Source organism: Amphibalanus amphitrite, unplaced genomic scaffold, assembly GCF_019059575.1.
Source record: "Amphibalanus amphitrite isolate SeventyFive unplaced genomic scaffold, NRLGWU_Aamphi_draft 001917F_arrow, whole genome shotgun sequence".
NCBI lineage: Eukaryota > Metazoa > Arthropoda > Thecostraca > Balanomorpha > Balanidae > Amphibalanus > Amphibalanus amphitrite.
Window position 1 is genome coordinate 49,521 of NW_024883410.1, and position 20,267 is coordinate 69,787.

At 48.2% G+C, this 20,267-nt stretch overlaps 1 protein-coding gene across 1 annotated transcript in view; it reads right to left on the reverse strand.

Annotated features, from left to right (window-relative positions):
- Nucleotides 1-1,719: 1,719 nt before the first annotated feature.
- LOC122375776 (protein pelota-like) overlaps nt 1,720-20,267 on the reverse strand; it is a 29,890-nt gene continuing 11,342 nt past the window's right edge. The window contains exons 6-9 of the mRNA XM_043355275.1: nt 19,950-20,172; nt 11,189-11,381; nt 4,365-4,471; nt 1,720-3,715 (exon numbers count right to left, since the gene is read on the reverse strand). Coding sequence (XP_043211210.1) covers nt 3,621-3,715; nt 4,365-4,471; nt 11,189-11,381; nt 19,950-20,172 — 618 coding nt within the window. The 3' untranslated portion in view covers nt 1,720-3,620. The remainder of the gene's footprint in view (nt 3,716-4,364; nt 4,472-11,188; nt 11,382-19,949; nt 20,173-20,267) is intronic.

Consider the following 20,267-nt stretch of genomic DNA (forward strand, 5'->3'; position numbering starts at 1 on the left):
GTAGATTTGCATATATGTAAGCGATAGCTATTCCCCGATGTATGCACGCGCCTCACCACTGTGCGTCCCCTTTGTGAATACTATACAGCCTTATTATATTATTATACAGCCCCCCCCCCCCTGTGTTGTCGACAGAAAGGTCACGTGAATGTTGGTGCCTATTTGTTGTGCTTGTTGTCATAATACCAGACTTATGTATACCCAATGGACATTACTTTATTGTTGTGATGGACGATAATGGGCAACATCGGCTAGCAAGAGAGGGCCATTGGCAACGATAGACCCAAAATGAAAAGACACGAATCTAACAAGAGCATGAAATGCAAATAACAAACATTTCGTAGCTGCTTATTTCCGTACGTGGAACGATAAATACTGCTGTTAATGTGCAACTGGCAAATAAGTTAACGTGGAAGGTACCTATTACGCCCACACCGGTAATAGCCTATAATGTGTCAACAACGAGCATTTGAATATGACAGTGCACATACGGATCTATATATAATGCAGGTTTCGTTATGATGGCTTGTCACCTATTGTCCAGTTGATCCTGGTCGATGGCTAGTTGGATTATCAAATACGCATCATTCTGTGGATAATATGCTTGGCTGACAAATGGATTTTCCACGTTGATGCAGACCAGGCAATTTGTGTCCGCGCCCTGTGTGTGCCGGTGAGTGGAAAATGACGCATGGGCTCTGGTGATCGCAGCCATTCCTACGCGGATCGCTGCCGACCGGCCGCGCATTGTGGCTGTCCTGATACGCAGCCGGGCCGCTCAGTATTGCCCATAGTGATGACGGCACGGCTCAGGCCGTATCGTATGGCCCAGACAGCACATCGGTCACCGTGCGTCGGTCGCGGATACACCGAGACATCAGTCACCGTCCGTCGGTCGCAGATACACCGGGAAATCGGTCACGGTCCGTCGACGCCAGCTCAGTGGCACATACTACAGAGTTGGTGCGCTTATCGCCATACGATGCTGTACTACCGACAGTGCCGTGCGCATCCAGAGGCACTTACGTAAACATATTTACATTTAGTACCCAATTAACTGCCCGTCATGGTCCAACTGCAGTGCAAAGTAGGCGACTTTTTTGACACCTCATCATTGAAGCTCCACTCAAGCAGAACCGTACCAATCACCCCTCACCCGGGCGAGGCATCGTCCCGAATACGGCTCACCATTCTCGTACGTTATGCAGTACGAATGGTGGTTGGGGTGATGACTGGTGAGTAAAATCGTACCCGTTTCAAACGTTTCAGTTCATGGACAAGGTCAGAAACTGCTGCGAATATTGTTCATAAAATGCATAGAACTGTTCGGTAAGGCTTATTGAGAACGAAATGTCCCAATGCCTACATCAAACAACCGGTGGAGTAAAAGAGCAATGAGTCGCTTTCCGACTTGCCGCATATTGAGCTAGCTAAATATGGTGAAGTGCATATACCTATTTCAAAACAGCATTCGCACATTTTGCCACCCCAATGCGATAGGGAGCCCAAAAATGTAAATTGTAATACTATCCGTCACCGTTCGTAAGGCTTTTGGCCCGCATTTCTGATAAGGACTCCGTCGAACGAAAGCCGTTATGGTGCCCGGTGCATGCGGGCGGTTCAGTACCATGTCTGTTACATCGACCCCTGGAGACCAATTGAAGCTCGACCCCCAATAGAAAACGAGCACTGGAACGATGAATCCATAAACATACGGGCAACTATCGCGGGTTTTATTACAAGCATACCCATGTAAACGAAACAATCACAAAGCATCGGCCATACAACAGCCAATATTCCAACATTCGCGTCCAAACAGACGAATAATTAGATTCAGCCACCCCAAGCCTTGACCGCATGGTTTAAATACGTCCCTTGTGTAACCCCATCCTACACTGCACCTGCTGAGCGCGAACAAATAGCACACACGCAGTCACCTCAGCTATTCGGAACCCAGAAGAGCTGAGGCGTCTGTCGACGGACGTTTGCCACCACACAGCACACACACACGACCGGTGCGATCGAGCAAAACCCTTGCCTGTCTCGGCGGCGGCTGTGGTCACTAAGAACAGACTGGCGGGTGAAAGCTGCTTCCGAGCCTTATCACAGAGGCGCAGGAACCGATCGCGTCGGGCCGAGATGACAGCGGCTTCACGGTACGCTGATATGCGCTGTCAGAGCCCTCAGCGAGACGGAAAGCCCTCACACTCTGTACGCTTCAGCACGTGACTATGTGTGTTTCCAGTTAACATAATAGGCACGAGCAAGGTCAGAGCTCGAACGCCTTACGGCTGGGCAGCATCATATGGCAGCCTCCATAACTGAACAGTAAGCGATTATCTGCGCGTAGCGCTCAGCCTCAGCACAGCCGAGCAGTCAACAGTTTCGCCACAGGAGACTGAACACCACGCTGTATCGCCGGTTTGGCAGCACACGGCTGCTTTACAGCCTCCATGAGGCTCAAGCGGCCAGACACAGCACAGCATCCGGCCGTGTTATCCCCGTCTGCACACTGACACCCCGGGCGTGTGCTGTGTCACGGTCTGTCCGATAAATTGGCACACAGCCGGGCAGAAGACGGCTGAATGGATGCCCGTGCCGGGGTTAATCCGGCGAGAGGCTGTTTATAAGGGCGTGTAGACAGGTGGGCGGGCCGCGGACAGCTGCCGTGCCCCGACCGAGTGGGACAGCTCAGCCAACGCGGCCGACGTCGCCACCCATTAGTCTAATGAGTCGAACGGCGGGACAGACTGGTAGTGTGGGCTGAGGGCGGCTGGGGCGGAACGGGTAAAAACCCGCCCCAGATCTCAGCACTAGGCACCTGTCCGGTCAGGATTACAACTGAGCTTATGTGGTGGCTTTGCAATTTTCTAATGGGACTGTAGATGGATTTGAAGGTCTGCTGTCAGCAGCGAGGATTAATGGTCGCCGCTGTCGAACGATACAATACAATCGCGATCATATGCCGGCGAACCATCGAACTCTGCTGTCAGCAAGTCAGGTAGTGACCGACAAAAATATCGTCTTTAAAACCGAAACAATGTCGGGCACCAGCAGGAGGCCCGTACCACAAAATCTGACAGTAAAGCTGTCAATCTGAATAAATTAACAAACATCGACCGATCCGCGAAACACGTTGCAAGTAGCGGGGGCCGTGATAAGAAATACACAGCGCATGGACCGACCGTAGCATCGATCCTTTATAGGCACGGTCCTACCGCGGGGCCGTCACAGCCGCTGCCCCAGCCGTTTCCGAGACTACGGCCTCAGAAATTCTCACTTTGAGCTGAGCGGACTTGCTCGACGGCGAAACTGATGGTCAAGGTACAGTTCCGACCGTGTAGAGGTATACCTACAGCCGGTCCGCCGGACGAACAGCTCCGCACAGTCTGTCTCTGATACAGATCAGCGACCAATGGTAGGTCAGATCACCCGGCGGCTTCGTCATTCACCAACAAGGCAGAGGTCCATTTCACGGTGATCTTCCCCAGGTCCCCACAGAACAGAGGCACTGAGCGCTAGCGCCGTGTCGCTAGTCCCTGTCTCTGTCCAGGATGACCCACCCTGCCGCATGGGTCACTCTTCTCGTCCAAAGGGTACCCTACCCTGTCAGGAGATCACTAGTCGCTGTCGTCGTCCGAGGGGTCGTCATCCGACTCGATCTCCGGCATGGGGTACCGCAGAATGGCGGCGATACCAGTCAGCTGTTCCAGCTCTGTGAAAGGAGGACCACGGCGTAACAGCGCTGCAGCGCTTCAAAGGTCGCAGAGGTCATTACGGGGACAGCACGGGGCACACGGTCAACAAGACCGTTTCCGAATGGAGCGGGCGCATTCATAAGTCTGAACAAACGCCTGAATGGGGTACACCGCTGTGGACCACCACACAGAGCACAGCAGCACGGTGAATACATGGCGGGCAGTCGTAATAACGCCCAGTAAAGGTCAGTTGCTCGCGTGCATGGGGACAAATTCAGCGTCTATAAGGAAAATGTGTTGAAAGCCGACCATTTGGGTAAATGTCCGTTCCGCGGACGGACGGTCAACATCGAATAAAATTTCAGCAATGACATACTGACTCATTCAAATGCATTGATGTTTTGCAAACAAAGTTGTTTGTTCATTTCTTAATTACACAAAATTGCAGTGTCACAGCACCAACAGAGCTCCCCCCGCAAAAAAGTCGCGACAGCCATGCCTTGGTTACCTTTGCCTGCATAGATGGGCTTTTAACCATTCAGCATCGATGTAAAGCACTACGGTGTTTCAGCTATTGGAAACCAAGCACTGCACCTCAGGTGAGGACGAAAATCGCGACGAAGTAACACGCTTGTTAACTTGTTATAGTCCATCGATTTTACTCACGTTCTCCGGAAATGTGGAGGCTGGAGAATATTTTGACATCGCCGTTGTACTCCTTTACGCTGTCCACCAGCGCGACGTATTTCTTCCTTTCTGCCAGGTCCAGCGACCTGAAAATACAGACATCAGTGAAAAATAAAACAATAAAACTTAAGCACATGCAGTAAAGGTGCAATAAAAATACTCCAGATACTGGAAAACTTGTTTGCTAATTGGGGCTTTAGGGCGCGTCGACTACCAAGGTCATTTTGCGCCCAAGGTACTGGAAAACAGTGATAACACTGATAACATACACACTGCAACTCCAATGGCCAATGGCCATCTTTTACTGCGCCGACATATAGGTATGAACGGGCAATTGGGTCGTGGACGATGATATTGAACTGAAAATGTGCACTGTGTAGCCTGCAGTAACGGGTCGCCAGATCGGGACAGGTCAGATGCTGGCAACGACAGCTCCAGTGCTGAGCAAAAGGGCCAGAGTAAGACAACTCGGTTGCGGGAGAAATGGAAGCCCAAGTTGCGATTATATTATAGTTTCACATCGTTTCGATATTCTGAAGTAAATGTGTTTCCATGAAAAACTTATATGTATCAATATACCCGAATAAGTACTGCCCGTGCCCAATAAATGTTCATGGTTCAAAGTTCAATCTCCTCCACTTTGGTGTCGCTCACCTCTTAAATTGCAGGTCACAAAGTCTTATTCAGGCTCATAGGGTGGGGGCTCATAGGCTCATTCAGGCTCCAAACGTATCCAGCACACCAATGACACATGGACCTTGGACCTGTCGTAACGTTAACGTTTCTACATTTGTAACCACATTCGTACTATTAAACGATAATACCTGGGCGACAAGGCTGTAATTTTCCGTTCGTCAAGACCACTTACGGGGCCAGTGAAGTAAGGGTATGATTAATTAAGTCATTCGCGGCTGTCACGCAGCTCGTAATGGACTTTTCAGAGACAGTCATCGATCTAGACACTGAGCCCTGACTTTTGTCAAGGATTCGCTGGACATCATACCCATGGTAAATAATGATAATTGTCCACAGAAAATGTCGCAATTGAAGTCATCAAAACTAAAAAAAGATAATTAGGAAGAGGAAAAGAACCACGTGGAGTATAGAAGCATTAACAAGATTTGTGTAGCTAGAGGGTCGATTCTATGAACACATAAGTAACTTAGAACAACTAATTCTATCCAGCCGTCCAGCACGACGGTAGAATGTTGTTTCGCTCGACCAGGCAGGGTCCTTTCTCTCCAGGGACACCTTTTGCATGATGACCAGATTCAATCATATGTAATACTAGGCATACGCCGTAACCAGTCGCCATTGTTCTGAAATCGTAATTTCGTTGGGCATGAATACGACAATGCTTTTCCGAAGATGTCAAAATATTCCTAGCGGAAGCGCACCATTACCTAAAAGTGGGATTTTTCATGACTGAGTCAGAGCAAATGTGCATTATGACCTCGTTACCGCAGTTGTGCCAAGCTCTGAACTTTCCGAAATACCGGTATTTGGTATTCATCCTGCCAAATGTGTGTCTTCCTTCGAATTGATTTTCAAAGGGTGCAGCTTCTTGATGACGATGATGACAATTTGTGGTTTACGGCAATTGGACCGCGGAGCTGATCGAGTGATGCTTGATCGATCCGCCTACCACACCGGCCTCGCGCCCACCCAGGACCGCAGTCTGAATAGAGCGCCCGGCCACTCCAGCACAACAGAGGCACACATAACGATCTGTGTACTACGCACGCTGACCACTACCGCCGTCACAATAGGTATGGACGTCGGGACCGCGGTCAGGCGGCGGGGGGGGGGGGGGGGGCTCGGCGGCGGGAGGGGTGGAGCGGTGGAGAGGCCTCGGCGGCAGTGCAAGCGGGTGGCGGTGACATTGGCAAGCAGTAGCAGCCACTACCAACGCCGGCAATTGGCGGTCACCCAAGCCACGACAGACCCGTCGTGTCTTCCTCTTCACCATCCACAGTCCGTAAATCCCATGACCCGCTAGACCCGCTGAACTCCCCCCACCCCCCACCCAAGCCGTAATCGCCACGCCATATGTGGAAGGCTTTTGGTGTCAATACATACATACATACATACACCCATAGGCGATGATTCACCCCGTACCCATCACCCAGAGTCTGCCCACGCCCATATGACGCCACACCAACGCGCCACACCAACCGAGATTGAATGAGAGAGACTAAGCCTAACGAGCCTGCAGGATGCTGCGGGACTGTGACGAAAATAAAACGCTGACCGTGCTGACAACATAGCGCGACACTCTCGGAGGTAGGCAGCTTTGGCGAGGGAATCAAAGGGCACGGCGTGGGCTGTCGTTAGAGTAGTTTGAAAAACGTGGACTGACAGCACTGCCCACGATTACTTATGAGCACAACGTCCAAACAGCTAATTCAGCAAATATCTTATTGAAGCTAAGTTGTATCTAACAAAAGTCGGCACTCTCAAGCACTGGTGCACATTTTTATTGCTTATCATTCTGATTTATAATTACGGCTTTATCTAATTGTCATTGCATTTTCTTTCAAATATTGCTGTCAGTCAACGCTCAATGACAATGTCAGAGACATTCTTCTCCACAATAGCAGAAGCATCCGCTCCAGCGCTCCAGGCCACATTTCACGCGCAGATCCATACAGCGCGGTCCCCCAGCTCGTGACGGAGAACGGACGAGGGCCACGAGTCCACGACACACAAGCACACTGATGAGATGGGCGATCAGAAGTCATCACTCCCAATTCCTCAGCCGACGGTCGTCTCCCCGGGTCTCGGGGGGGGGGGGGGGCGGACCTAGGTTCATTGCCGATGGTAATTGCTGTCCACAACGCTCACAGAAGGATGATTACAAAAGCGGGAAAGATAACAGCTACACACGGAAATGGATACTCACCACAAGGAAGCCGTTTGTTTGTTTATTGGAGCGTTAGGGCGCGCCGATTACTGGGGTCATTTTGCGGCCATGACAAGGAAGGCGAAAACAAATGGATCTATTGATACAATACGATGTAAGTCGAGAGACGAAAAAATATGTTATGTGAACAAATGGTGTCCGAAATGTTGACATCTTATTGCGATCCTCTTCATCCCTGTTTGCGTCGTCACTGTATGGCAGTTCCGTGCAGGATCAGTAAATCCATTTGCAATTCATGAAGCAGGCACCCAAGAAAACCTAGTCTTAGGATCGAAACATGGGTACCACGCAAAGTTTCAGAGCCCGCGTCTTTCACCGCACGTGTTTTGCATGTGGCATTCACAGCCGCCTCAATGGAAAGTCCTGAGGAATATTATCATAACAAAACTGCGGTAAAGGTGAATGAATACGATGCTATGAAGGTGGGGCATTGAGTTTAAGACCGGGCATTGAGCTTGCCGTTAGCATGCCTATTATTGATGGTTAAACTTCGCTAAGGCACTATATCACCCAGCAAAGACGTTAGAAGCACAATGTGATATATGCTGTATAGTGTATACTGTATAGTGCACAGCACTGCAGGACGGCAATCGACCAAACTAGAAGGGTTCCATTTGTACGGCACTATATTTCAACCCCTTCACGACTGAGGGCCTTGGTGATGCATAAAGCTTACTGTTAACAACCTTACATCGTTCGCCTCGCGCCTCACTATAGGGGCATGAATGTTCCGGCATCGATGTCAGACTTTGACACATCATGAGCTTCAGCGTTTCGCGTTATTACGTTCAAGACCAGGCGCTGAACGTTATTCCTCGAGTTAGAGCACGGCCTGTATGGTAGCGATACGACATTTACACGGTCGTATTTCACCAGTGCAGTCGAGCTTACCATCCAATCATGATGCTCGTAAAATGTGACTATAGGCCTGAACAACGTACGAGCGCTATAGTATCTCATAAATTGGGTCTCCTCAGAACTGCCGTCCAAATGGACTGACGGGACAGGAAGACAGGTAGACAGTGTCAGTTCCCGACTTCAACAGGTCCCCTGACCGACACGTAACACGCTACGCTGACCCGGTGGAACGAGTTTCAGAGCGTGTGGCATCCTTGATGCAACGATCGATGGTCAGAGCGAAGGCAAAGTCCACTCGCACGGCCAAGTGGTGATATGTTTTGTCAGACTTTGGTCGTAACTGAGACTGAGATCAGTCCTATCAATAGTGTTTACATCACCGGCCAGCTCTTCTATCACTAAGAAACATAAACTTTAAAGTAAATAAACACTGCAGGTAAAACCTGTGACAATTACCACGGATAAATGAGAAAATAAATCAGCATTAAAAATAGATTTCGCATGTGATTTTTTATTGTAATCCGTTGGTAGCACAGCACGCATTTACTTTCGACATGAGTCTACGGTAGCTGAAAGGTAAACTGAAGTAGCGATAACTTTCGAACAAAACAAGAAACACAAAGCAATCTCGGTACACAGTATTTCAGTGAAAATTGAGCTCCACTTCACCGTAAATATATGTCTTCAAAGAACGGCTTGGGTCCCTTCAGCCACCAATGGGTTCCATTTAAGTTTGGCGTTTTGGCCATTTCAAGTAATTCGAGAAAGGGAGAAGAAAAACAAGCCAGCGGCTGGCGACTGAGAACAGTGGCGACCAAAGTTAGCCGAGAAGATCATGTTACTTGGATAAGTTGACACTGTTAAGAGGCAGAGTTTTCGACTTCGCTGATAGCCACTGGCGCTAACTTAGGAGTTTGGGAGTCACGGCAAGTGTCGCAGTTGACTCAACTCGACTCGACTCGACTCGACACGACAAGAATCGATTTCTTGACAGAGCGGCAGTCGGCAATCGGGATAGGACTTTAAATGCACGCGATTTAGGACGCAGCTCGAGCTGCAATACAGAAGCGGGAAGCCGAAAGGTGGCATTAAAAGGATAATATTATAGGATAGAGACTAGAGCAAAACCAATTTTCATAAAAAACACACCCAATTATGGAAAAATTATGGACGAAGTACCAATTCAGACTTTGATTTGACATAAATCCAAATCCCCAGATGGTTAACATTTGTGTCAATATACGATGAGTTAGATTCACCATCAAATACAACGGCTAGGGCGTTGGTGCCCCGCAGCTACATAATAACCCTACAATCACCAGCAGTAATGCATAGCTAACATAGCTAAACATATTTAGACAGAGATGGTGCTCGGGGATGGAAAAATAGCCCTGTTGGCTAACATTTCACTGGGCCGTTCCATCATATGTCAAGAATGAAGCTTTACTCTGAATAACAGTGTGCGGACTAATCTTTAAATGTCACTTAGATCAAGCAGTAATGAATACATTCATCTTCCGCCGACGCTGATAAGTTTGGGCCGGAACTCAAATAAAACATTCAGGCTGGATAAATTGCTACTCCTACTGGCCCAGGAACCACGGAAAGTCGGGGCGGTTTAACGCTACCACCGGAAGTGAGCTGTTTAGTTTCAGCTACCATAGCGTAATGCTATCAGTAGACTGACGGAAACAGCAGAAGAAGAAAACATAACCCTCGCCCCGCTGGGGGGGGGGGGAGGCACTTTCCCCCTGTGGTTTTTCCTGAATAGTAAGAAAACGGCGGCGCTGCGCGCCGCCAAATTTTCATTACCTTACCGGGCATCAATTTGACACCTCCACACACAATTTCAAGTCTTAGGTCACCTTAGGTCAGGAGTTATTGAGGTCAAACTGAGGTCATGTTCGAGCAAAAATGAGCAAAAAACATGAAATCTTGAAACGCTCACCAAAGCTACAGTTACTTAGCAATTTCAACGTTCTTTATATGGTCATGTAGAAGAAAGACGGCGCTACAAAACAGCTATCTCGGATTTTCAAATTTTTTTGGATTTTGACCCCTGAAAATTCAAAATATTGATTTTTTTAGAAAAAAAACGCAAACAAATCCCAAAAGTTTTTTGAATTTCGTAAAAACCGGAACATATGTGATAGTCCCTGCGCTCTTCTATCCACATACCAATTTTAGATCGATACCTCTTTTTTTTGGCCAAGTTATAGCGAAAAAAAAAAAACTGTTCAAAATTGGTGACGTCAAATTTTTGAACTCAATTTTTGGCAATTCTAGAGCACGTAGCGCAAAACAAAGACCACCATTGAACTCCCCGTGAAGAGCTGCATCGAATCGATAGCCATTTTATGCAAAAATATCAGCTTTGAAATTTGACCTCATTTGACCTGACCTTGACCTTCACCAGAACATAATCTAAACTGACCCCAAAAACTACCTGACCCACATAATCGCATTTGACATAAAATGGACCATAAAACATGTATCACATGATATTTTCATATTGTGACCCTCAGTGACCTGACCTGTGACCTGACCTGGTATCAGTGACCTAAAACAGCAAAATATGTGTTTGACGAACAATGCCCCATCGATGATTTTCAATGAAATGCATTTTACTCGATTTTACAACGCATTTCTTGAAATGCCTGTAAACGGTGAAAATTCGACATTTGACCTGACCTGTGACGCCATCGGTTTGACCTAGGTCAATGAAATTGGGTCACAAGGTAGTTCCCTGTTGGCGCTATCCAACGCTGTTGGCCGCTTGTCGCTATGTTGCGTGGTTCTCGAGATCTTAGGGGGGGGGGCAAATTGCCCCCCAGCAGGGCGCGTTGCTCGGCAGACCCCAACGGGGCACGGGATAATAGAAAGACTAACACAGACAGACAGGCCAGGTTACAAACGAACGAAGCAGTTAAGACGGACAGACACGGACAAACGATCCCCTCACACAAGGACAGACAGACAGCACACGCCCGAGCCGGCAGTCCCATCTCGCCGCCGCACCCACCTGAACAGTTTGTCGGAGCAGAGCAGCGTCTCGATGGCCTGCGCCTCGTTAGCCATTTGTACGTGCTTGTAGCCGTAGTAGGCCTTGGCCGGGTCGTCCTGAAGCGTGCGGTAGAACTGCTCCAGAGCCTTCACCTCGCCGGCTGCCTTAGTGTCGGAGAGCCGCGCGGTGACGGCCGGGTCCTGGAGCACCTCTGTGGACAGGTAAGGTCGGGTCAGGTCCGGTCAGGTACGGTCCGGTCCGGTCAGGTCAGCTGCCTTAGTGTCGGAGAGCCGCGCGGTGACGGCCGGGTCCTGTAGCACCTCTGGGGGCGGGGCAGGTCAGGTCCGGTCAGGTCAGGTCAGGTCCGGTCCGGTCCGGTCAGGTCAGTTCGCGATCACATAACCGCTTTACAGCGCTAGCCACCTTCAGTCAATACTCATTGTCGGCCTTCAGTTACGATACGCCAGGGAACCTACCACCACCTGCCAAACACCAAGCGCCTACCGTCTGACAAACAAGTACGGGGTGTCATCGGTGTCCAATTACCGTTACCGGGCCGATGGCGAGGCACATACGCTGCAAAAAACACCGCACACGGCCGCCGGTCCCGCCCGTCAACAAGTGACTGCCCAGTGGCCAGAGAGGCAGAAGTCTGCCCACGCCTGCTAGAGGACTGAACGTGGCTGTGGCACAGTCAACATACCAGGGACGCGCGACCATCGAAAACTTGACAACGCATCAGGCGACGATGCATGTTTTTGCAACATCGTAAAACTCGGAAGTGTTTAGCCTACACTACGCTGCTGTAGACCTATCATGTTCTCCCCTGTAATTAGGTATTAAATTGACGCTGCTGTATTGCAGATTAAGCGCAAATGCCATTGGCCACACAATTTCAAATTGAATGGTGGTTCACCAGAAAATGCATTGCGTTTCGGTAAGCCACGGTAACGCCTTGGACGATGTATTTGAACGGAATTCTATGCAAACATAAACAACTTTCCTTATCAAAATTAATAACGCAGTAAAAAAATAACTTCCTTCAATGAGCGTCAAAAGCAGCTCGTTAAACTACAGGATGATTCTGTATTCATTAGCAACAGATGGAAATGTTGCCACATCATTTTGCACCATCATTTCATTGGCCACTAAAGCAGTTTGCAATTTGTTTAACAATGCGTTGTTGCACTACGCTGCTCATCTATTATAGACATTTGCCTGCTTTTGCATAGGTATAACGAAGCTTTACATTTCATAGAGCTCACAAACACGATCTTCATATCTCAATTTTTCGAAAATATAATCCAGATTTTGGGCAAACTTCTTGGAACTTTCAGGCTGAACTTGTTTTTTTACGATTAGGTACTATTTCCATCCTACAATATTATGAAGCTCGCTCAGTGCTGATAAAATGCATGAAAAAGAACAAAAAAGAGCGCCGAAGGCCAAATAGGCTACGGGGTCGGCATGTAAAAAAAAAAACATTTACACGTCTCTGGCGCTGAAAGACAAGCACACAAAGCGTCACAAGCTCTAAAAGGCTGGGATGAAATGACTCCCCATTGAGGCGGACGTGACGACGTTCGTCTCAGCTGCGCCAAAAGAGGCCACTTGGTGCGGCGTGTCGCCAGCCGGCGACTCCCACGTGTCCAGTGGCGTCAGAGCCGGCGCCCACTTAGCCGACTGAATGGGTCAGGCCGGCAGGGGCGCGGCCCATACGGCGCCGGGCGGGGGACGGACCACGCGGAATGAGTAGGCTAGGTATCCGGCGACCCAGGGAACAGGGCAGAGCACGCTCAAAGAAAATTTCACACAGACGTGAGGGACTTCGGCGAGTGGACTTCGGTGGTTAGGCTTCAGGGTGTTGTGAGTATTGCTAATGGGTCATCGGCAAACTGTACACCACATTGCATGATGTTGTATTACATAATGACAGACAGCGAGCAACAGCTCAATTTGCTGTAGTCGAAAAGATAAGTATATGAGGCGCAATGGGCATTGGACGCATGTATTTACCCGAGTGACCTATAATCATCCGCTATGGGCCAATGTCCATAGCCGGCTGTCATCATGAGCCTTGCATATAATATAATATATAATATAATATATATATATATTATATATATTATATGCAAGGCTATATATATTATAGCCTTGCATATAATATAATATATATATAATATAGCATCACACAACAACATCGCTAGTAGAAGTGAAACAGTGGTGAGGCGATAATGCCAGCAATTACTGGTAAACGTGTGCTACACTAGGGGGGCTGCCAGCCAATATTGGTCCCCAGTGAGCGCCAAATAATGATGTCCGGACCAACCCATACCACACGCCATTGAGGCTAGTCATATTGATGTAGCCATTATTTAGTACCATATCAGGCTTTCTGACATACAGCACTAAAGTATGCCACTAAAAAAGCTGCAAGATCATTCTAAACAGCGAAGTCCACCAGATCGGGACAATAATAACTGAAGGTTTGTGTTCAATAGTTAAAAACACTCTTCGCTAAAATTGCGTTTTTCTTTAAAAAAAAAAACAAAGCTGTCAGAATTGTGTTTTCTATGGGGGGAAAATAACAAATCTGAGTTCCCGGAAATCTTGCATCAGCGTATCTGCAAACTTTGGAGAATCAAAATATGAAGTGGAGCATTTTACTCTAACAATACAGGGAATACCAGGATGACGCAAACGTAAAGTTTCACTCGGCTCCGCTATCACATTAGCATAGCATTAAAATAATTACGGTACAGCCCTGGCTTTGAGACCACCCTGGTACGCAGATCAGAGACTGTTCTAAACGAAAAACAGACGACAGTGCTCACCACCTCGTCGCAATATCACAATTCTATCTCTTGGACGTTTGTATAACTTCAGCTGGTTCTTATGCAGATATTTTTACTCATTAAATCGTTTAGTAACAGTCCCGGCATGAGTATTAGGCGTGGCGTGGTGAAACTTAACACAACAAATCACGAACATCTTCAGCTACAGATTATCAATTAAACTTAACTTAAAGGCAGAAGCGAGGGAAGAGAGCAGAGATCGTCACGGCACCCACCCTCTCAAAGCCATCTACGCCAACACTATACACCACCAGTCCTCCCCTTTCTATACATGTACAAACTCCGGCGTTACGATCGGTTAATTTTCAACTTCGCTCAACTCAAACCGCACTGTCAGTTTAGTGAGTCTGTCTTCACACAGTGCCGGACGTTTCCCGGTACAGACAATTCAACGGTGAAGACGGGAATTAATCACGCCATGATGTCAGATAGACCCCGAAATCGCTGTGCAGCGTCTTATTAATGAATATAACACATAATGAAGTGGATCACCCTAGCAATCCGCAAAAGTCCTCAGAAAATACACGGCGAGGATGAATAAGTAACACCACTACCGCATGAGTACAAAGCTGTAACTCCTTTTTAATTCACTCCCGACACGGTATAGACCGCGCGATAAGACTGCGAAATGCATGGGTCAGAATGTTTGCCATGCATTAGGCCGTTTCAGTGACGACGTCGTCCATTAGGAGCCACCTCATGATGGAACCTGTTAGATCCCATATCATACAGCTCGTCGGAATGTGACTACCAGATATTGCAATTTGAAAGGATTCTGAATCTAACCAAAAGAGAAAAAATGGAAAGACGGTAAGCCGTATGTTTGAGCAATCGTTTCAGATGTGACTGGCATTGGCGTGTTAGCAATGCTATGTCTGTACAGCGCTATTAAAAAAAAATCCGGTCAATAGCAGGGTTGTGCTCGACTCAAAAAAATTTGCCGACTCGACTCATCATTCAACTTCAGAATGACCTGACTCAACTCTGACTCAAACAAGGAGCTGATTTTTTTTCCCTTGACTCGACTCATGACTCAAGCGGCTCAATGAAAATATGAGGTGACTCAAACTTGACTCAAATTTTTTGTTGAGTCAAATGTGTTGACTCAAAATTGACTCAGATAAAAAAGTTGTTGAGCGGGGGGGGGGGGGGGTGAAAAAATCTGGCAGCAGGGCCAGGCCTAAGTTATTAAGCGGGGGGAGGATGAAAAACTTATGCTATATATTGTTTCTAGAAAGCTGAGTCAGCTGACTCATGTTCCTAAATGCTTTTGACTCAACTCAATGTCAAAAGTTATTTTACTGACTCAACTCTGACTCAACTCAACACCTTAATGTTTTTGTCCGACTCAACTCTGACTCAACTCAACAGCTCAACATTTTATCCGACTTGACTCAAATCTGACTCATTTGAGTCAGAGTTGAGTCAAATTTCTGACTCGACTCATGAGTCAAGCACAACCCTGGTCAATAGCATAAAACTGCAAAGCAATGACATTCTATACAACATATATGCAGAAATATTACCAAAGAGTGCAAAACTAGGGTGACCCGCGTGCTCCGCAACGCGAAAGGGGTATTTTCTATTGACGGGTGTTTGGTTGTTCTTGTGTCGGTTGGGTTACCTATCCATTTCGGTCGATTGCTTTTTGACGGCTAAACGTTTTGGTTTGGGAAAAATATCCACCGCATCGAGGTGCCCGTGTCTGATTAGCATGCTTTCCACTTCAGAATCTGTCAAATGTGCTTTATAATTTAGGCGCGTAGTTTTATGACAAATTAAAGGCGTAGATAATTTTCACTAAAAATCGTTTTGCAGAGGTTTGAAACATTTATATTTTTAAGAATACTGTTGCTTGTCATGCAAACGTGATGATTGGATCTTGGAGAGAATTGAATGCTCTTTCCAATGATAGCATTTTCAATTGTCAAACGTATCAGGTAAAGCAGCAAAATCCGTGTAATTATTTAGTGGCACATTTTGGACAAATACCACTTAATTCAGCGATTTTTTCCACATTGTTTTTGATCAATAAGCTTTTCACAATTTTTCCATGAGAGACGGTACATTTCTATTGCTAATAGGCGCTGTTTCAACTCATTCCGTCTGACGATCACCTGAACTTAATATAAATTCCAAAATCCGTCCAAAACGTCCATTTTTCAAAACAAAGTGTCCTCCCCGGTGCACGTGGCGCGTGCCAACCCCTGCACCGCACACCATTCGATAGCCCGTTCGATTCTCTACATGATGCTGTTTTCCCCGTACCGGTCGGGCCCACGGTTACCGAGATATTGCACCGGGACCGGACCCGTGTCGGGCAAATTTGGCTGTTTTCGCCCGTTTTTGCCAGCCGATTAATACATGTAAAGTCTATGACGCGAATTTGCACTTTTTGGGCACGCGCCACGCGCTCGCTTCGCTATCGATCCGATCGAGCTGAGACCCATCAAAGGCACGTTGTCCATCCTTGTTCTATGAGTTGCGCAAACTTCAGCGCGGTAGGTGCAACGGTGTGACCTGTAACCCGCGCTACGTAGCACCATGTCGCGACCTTCGTAATAGACAGAAACTACGTCACCACAAATAGTAATATAGACAAGCGGCTGCGCCACTTGCTTTGCTGCGTGGTAGGAAAAATTGCGGCACCAGCCAATTTGCTTTCGAATGGTGTTTGATTCATGTCGATGTGTCGTCTAGAAGCATAGATATGAACGGAAATGTGAAGAGAATTTAAAAAAGAACTGTTCTGAGGGCGTTGTTGGATGAAATTTGGGTGATACGGGGTCAAGACGGGTCAAAGGGGTCAGCCCCGGTCACTTTGGGTCAGGCCAGGTCACATAGGTCACCTCTCGTCCGCTGGGATCAGCCCGGGCCACTATTCTGCTTTTGTCTCCACCGACCACCACTACCCCTACCCCTACCACTACCCCTACCCTACCACTACCCCTACCACTACCCCTACCACTACCACTACCCCTACCACTACCCCTACCACTACCCCTACCACTACATCTACCCCTACCACTACCACTACTGCTACCCCTACCACTACCCCTACTACTACCCCTACCACTACCCCTACTACTACCCCTACTACTACCCCTACCACTACTACTACCCCTACCACTACCCCTACTACTACTCCTACCACTACCCCTACCCCTACCCTACCCCTACCACTACCCCTACTACTACCCCTACCCCTACCAACACCGCCGGGTCATGTCAGGTCACAGAATAATTGGATCCAATCAGTACTAAAATATCAGACATAAAGTGTTCCCAGCCCTGCCCCTATTCGTGCCATTCCATTACGCTTAATCGTATTTGTCGGAAATGGCGCTTTGTGGCATATGTGGCGCATTGCGACAAACGCGGCGCATTTTCGCCCGGCGATTGAGCATGCATCTTGGCACCAAATTGCACCCATATCGGACCATGTTTGACAAAACTGTGCGCTTTGCGGCAAAAATGACGCCCTGTGACCAATGTGACGCATTGCGGCAAACGCGGTGCATTTGTAAAATCCTATCACAAACTGTTGCCATTCAACGAAAATCAACACATTTTTTTCGCCACTTTTCATTCAAATTAATAACTTGCCGATCCGCCAATGCGAGGCACTCGCCGCCGATCGGCATGCATTTAGGCCACAAAGTTTGTCGACCCCGGCTCTCAATGAAGATCTACGAACCGATCAAAATTTCATTGGCGTTCTTCCGGCGCCCGCCACGCGCAAACCGTGCACCCCACCGACTGCAGACCCAGCAAAGGCACACGCCCGAAGCGTCGTCTACGCGGTGCGCAAGTTTCAGCCACCTCCTCGCAACCGTTTGACCTCCACGCGCCGATAACTGACCCCATGTCAGCGAAAATTTCACCAAAACTGCGCACTGCAATATATTGGGGAGACCAAGTGCGGACAGACAGAAAGACAGACAAACAGACGATCTCAAATAGTAAGTTAGACAAGCGGCTGCGCCACTTGCTTTGCTGCGTGGTAGGAAAAAATTGCGGCACCAGCCAATTTGCTTTCGAATGGTGTGCGTTTCAAATCGATGTGTTGGCTAGAAGCATAGATATGGACGGAAATGTGAAGAGAATTTAAAAAAGAACTGTTCTGAGGCCTTTGTTGGATGAAATTTGGCTGATACGGGGTCAAGACGGGCCAAAGGGGTCAGTCCCGGTCACTTTGGGTCAGGCCAGTTCACATAGGTCACCTCTCGTCCGATGGGATCAGCCCGGGCCACTGGTCTACTTTTGCCTCCACCACTACCCCTACCACTACCCCTACCCCTACCACTACCCCTACCTCTACCACTACCCCTACCACTACTCCTACCACTACCCCTACTACTACCCCTACCCCTACCCCTACCACTACATCTACCACTACCACTACCCCTACCCCTACCAATACTATTACCCATACTCCTAACCCTACCACTACCCCTACTACTACCCCTACCCCTACTACTACCCCTACCCCTCTACTACCCCTACCCCTACTACTACCCCTACCCCTACCACTACCACTACGCCTACCACTACCACTACGCCTACCACTACCACTACGCCTACCACTACCACTACCACTACCACTACCACTACCACTACCACTACCACTACCACTACACGTACGGGGACCAGCAGTTGCTACTGTACAGCGACCCTGCGTAAATTGTCCCAGCACCCTCACAGGGAACAACGATAAGCTGTCAGAGGGCACGCACAGAAAACCTCAGCTGTTCTTGCACAGGGACCGGCAGTCGATATCAATGCTATCGGTTGTTACTGGACAGGATAGACGGCTAGAGTTGGGGTTCGTGTACAGAAGCAACTGCGGGTCCCCGTACCCCTACCCCTACCTTCTACCACTACCCATCTTTGCGTGGCGATTACTGGGCAGTAATCGCCACGCCATGTGTGGATCGCCCATGATCGTAAATACAATACAATACAATACCCGTATAACTAGTAACTACCACTACCTATGACTGGGTCATGTCAGGTGACGGAATAATTGGACTACAATAAGTCCAATCAGACTTTAAAAGTGCTTCTAGCCCTGCTCCAATTCTTGCTATTACATAACCCCTAATCGTATTTGTCGGAAATGGTGCTTTGTTACAACCGTGGTGCATTGCGACAAACGCGGCGCATTTTCATCCGGTGATTGAGCATGCATCTATGCACCAAATTGCACCCACATCGGACCATATTTGACAAAACTGCGCGAGTTGCGGCAAAAATGGCGCCTTGTCATCAAAGTGACGCATTGCGGCAAACTCGGTGCATTTGTATACTCGTATCACAAACTGTTTCCATCGAACGAAAATCAACACATTTTTTCGCCACTTTTCATTCAAATTAATAACTTGCCGATCCGCCAATGCGAGGCACCCGCCAACGATCGGCATGCATTTAGTCCACAAAGTTTGTCGACCCCGGCTCTCAATGAAGATCTACGAACCGATCAAAATTTCATTGGCGTTCTTCCGGCGCGCCCCACGCGCGAACCGTGTACCCCAGCGAGTCGGAACCTAGAAAAGGCGTTGACCCGCTCTGTCACCTAGAAGGTGTGCAAATTTCAACTTCCTACGACATACCGTCTGCCCTGTGGGCGAGGTCAATTGAACCCACTACACGATGTGCGGACACACAAACTCACAGACGGATTTTGTTGGAATAGTAAGTTAGATTTAGAGTACTTCACATATAAATCGCGGAATTTTACCATTTAAGAAATAGCGATCCCAGAGGCTGGATTGGGTCGGAAATATTGATAAAGCACTCATCCTTCGTACATATCCTGGTTCTGTACACCGTTCAGGCACAATACGGATAAAAATCGCTCTATGACGGCACCAGATGCCCACCCATCAACAGATGTTGCACACCGACCCCGCTATATGACTGACCTTTGAGCGAGTGTTTGAAGCCGGACGAGGCGTGTACCAGCAGAAACTTGCCCTTGCTCTCCAGCAGCTGTTTGTTGTCCGTCTTGAACGCCGTCTGCCACATGTACTCGGCGAACTGGTCCTTGACGAAGCCGGGACTGGCGATCAGCACGCACTTCACCACGTCCAGCCGCACGTGACGCAGCACCGCCTGCATCACCGTCTCGAAAAACCTCTGCAGGCCCTGGGGATCGAACGCCAGACAGCGTGGTCATTGATGTAGATCCGACCTAGCTATAAACAATCAATTTAATTACGCCTCTGCGACGAAAACAACGC